The sequence below is a fragment of the Chaetura pelagica genome, unplaced genomic scaffold, assembly GCF_000747805.2.
Source record: "Chaetura pelagica isolate M959 unplaced genomic scaffold, ChaPel_1.0 scaffold925, whole genome shotgun sequence".
In the NCBI taxonomy this organism is placed as follows: domain Eukaryota; kingdom Metazoa; phylum Chordata; class Aves; order Apodiformes; family Apodidae; genus Chaetura; species Chaetura pelagica.
In genome coordinates this window covers 86,307-87,727 of record NW_009953410.1, presented here as the reverse complement: position 1 = coordinate 87,727, position 1,421 = coordinate 86,307, and the positions used below count along the sequence as shown (strand labels likewise).

The 1,421-nt window shown below is 58.8% G+C and overlaps 1 protein-coding gene across 1 annotated transcript in view; it reads left to right on the top strand.

The window, feature by feature from the left end:
- LOC104389471 (killer cell lectin-like receptor subfamily G member 1) overlaps positions 1 to 451 on the top strand; it is a 3,161-nt gene extending 2,710 nt beyond the window's left edge. The window contains exon 7 of the mRNA XM_009998468.1: positions 439 to 451. Within this exon, the coding sequence (XP_009996770.1) occupies positions 439 to 451 (13 nt within the window). The remainder of the gene's footprint in view (positions 1 to 438) is intronic.
- Positions 452 to 1,421: the final 970 nt, after the last annotated feature.

Here is a 1,421-nt window from a genome sequence, read left to right as displayed (position 1 = left end):
TGGGAAACACAACCTACACCTGTGTGAGTCCCTGGTGACCCTGGGAACCTCCAGCCTCGCTGTCCCACCACGCTGGACCCTGCCTGATCCCAGCACATGAGCATCCCTGGGTGTTGCTGCCTCTTCACTCAGACCTCTTTACCCCCTTTGATTGTTGCACTTCAGCAATAAACTCTGGCACTTGGATGTTGTGTCTGGCTCTGGGAGATAAGCATGGTGGGATGGAGGTCCGTCTTCCAGCTCCCTGACTCAGTCACATTGCTGCCTGGTGGGAAATGGCAGCTGTGGCACTGAAGGAAGTAGTCAGGGCCAAGCATCAAGCCAAGCGTCCTCATGGCCTGGTAGAAACACAGAGCAGCTCCTGTGCAGGCTGGAGCAGGTCCCCCGAAGCTCTGGGCTTTCTGATCATGATAGCTTCTTGGGCTTCATGCTTCTCAGAAAAGGCAGCTGAGAGGTGACCCTTTGCCACCCCCATGCCACAGAAGGCTTGAGCTGGGCAGCAGCTTGTCTCCTCGTGCTTTCCCTGCCTGGGGAGGTCACAGCAAACACCCTCACTTTGCTTTGAGCCTGTGTGAGAGCCTAAAAAGCCTGCTGGACCTTGGCATGGAGGGGTTTGGACCTAGGGGACATTATGGTTTTAATAGACACCACTTGGGCTGTCCAGCAGAAAACAGCCCCAGCATGGACATCCCCCGGAGTCTCTCCTGGCACAAGCAGAGGACCATGTCCCAGCAGTCACTGCATCCTGTCTCTGAGGCAGGGGCTGCCATGGGGAAGTTGATACAGGAAGGAACACAGCCCTGCTGTGGTCAGTAAACACCGCCCTCAGAGTTCCTCACAGCCTGGGGGGACAGGTGCAGAACATGCTGCCCAGGATGAAACTTGTTCACCCCCCAAACTCCCAAAGCGAGGGTGGCTGCAAAAAACAGAAACTTTTTTTTTTTTCCTTTTTTGCAAATGAAGCAAATACTTCTGCTTTTCTGTACACAAACGAGTGGCTGCGCTCTATGTGGCCCTGGCCACAGCCTGCTACCTGTCCACAACAGAGCAGAGAAGAGCAGAACCAAGTCCCTGGACTGCTGCTGACGCGGGAGACATGGCCCAGAGCTTGGTCTACGCTGACCTGAAGTTCGCTGCAGCCCCCGCCTGCCCTGCAGCCCCCGAGGACCGCCCGTGCGGCCCCGGGGGAAGACGACAGCCCCTACGAGAACGTGACACTTGGGCACCCGCTGCCCGCAGCGCCCAGCCCAGGTGAGACCCCACCATGGCCACCAGAGTGAGGATGTCCCAGCATGGGGAGGGCCCAGGGCCCCGGGCTGTGGCAGCAGGAGCACGGGGTGATGCCCGAGGTGCTCGTCTCTTGCAGGGCGCTGGCCCCGGCGCTGGCGTGTCCCCAAGGAGCTGCTGGCAGCCACCCTGCT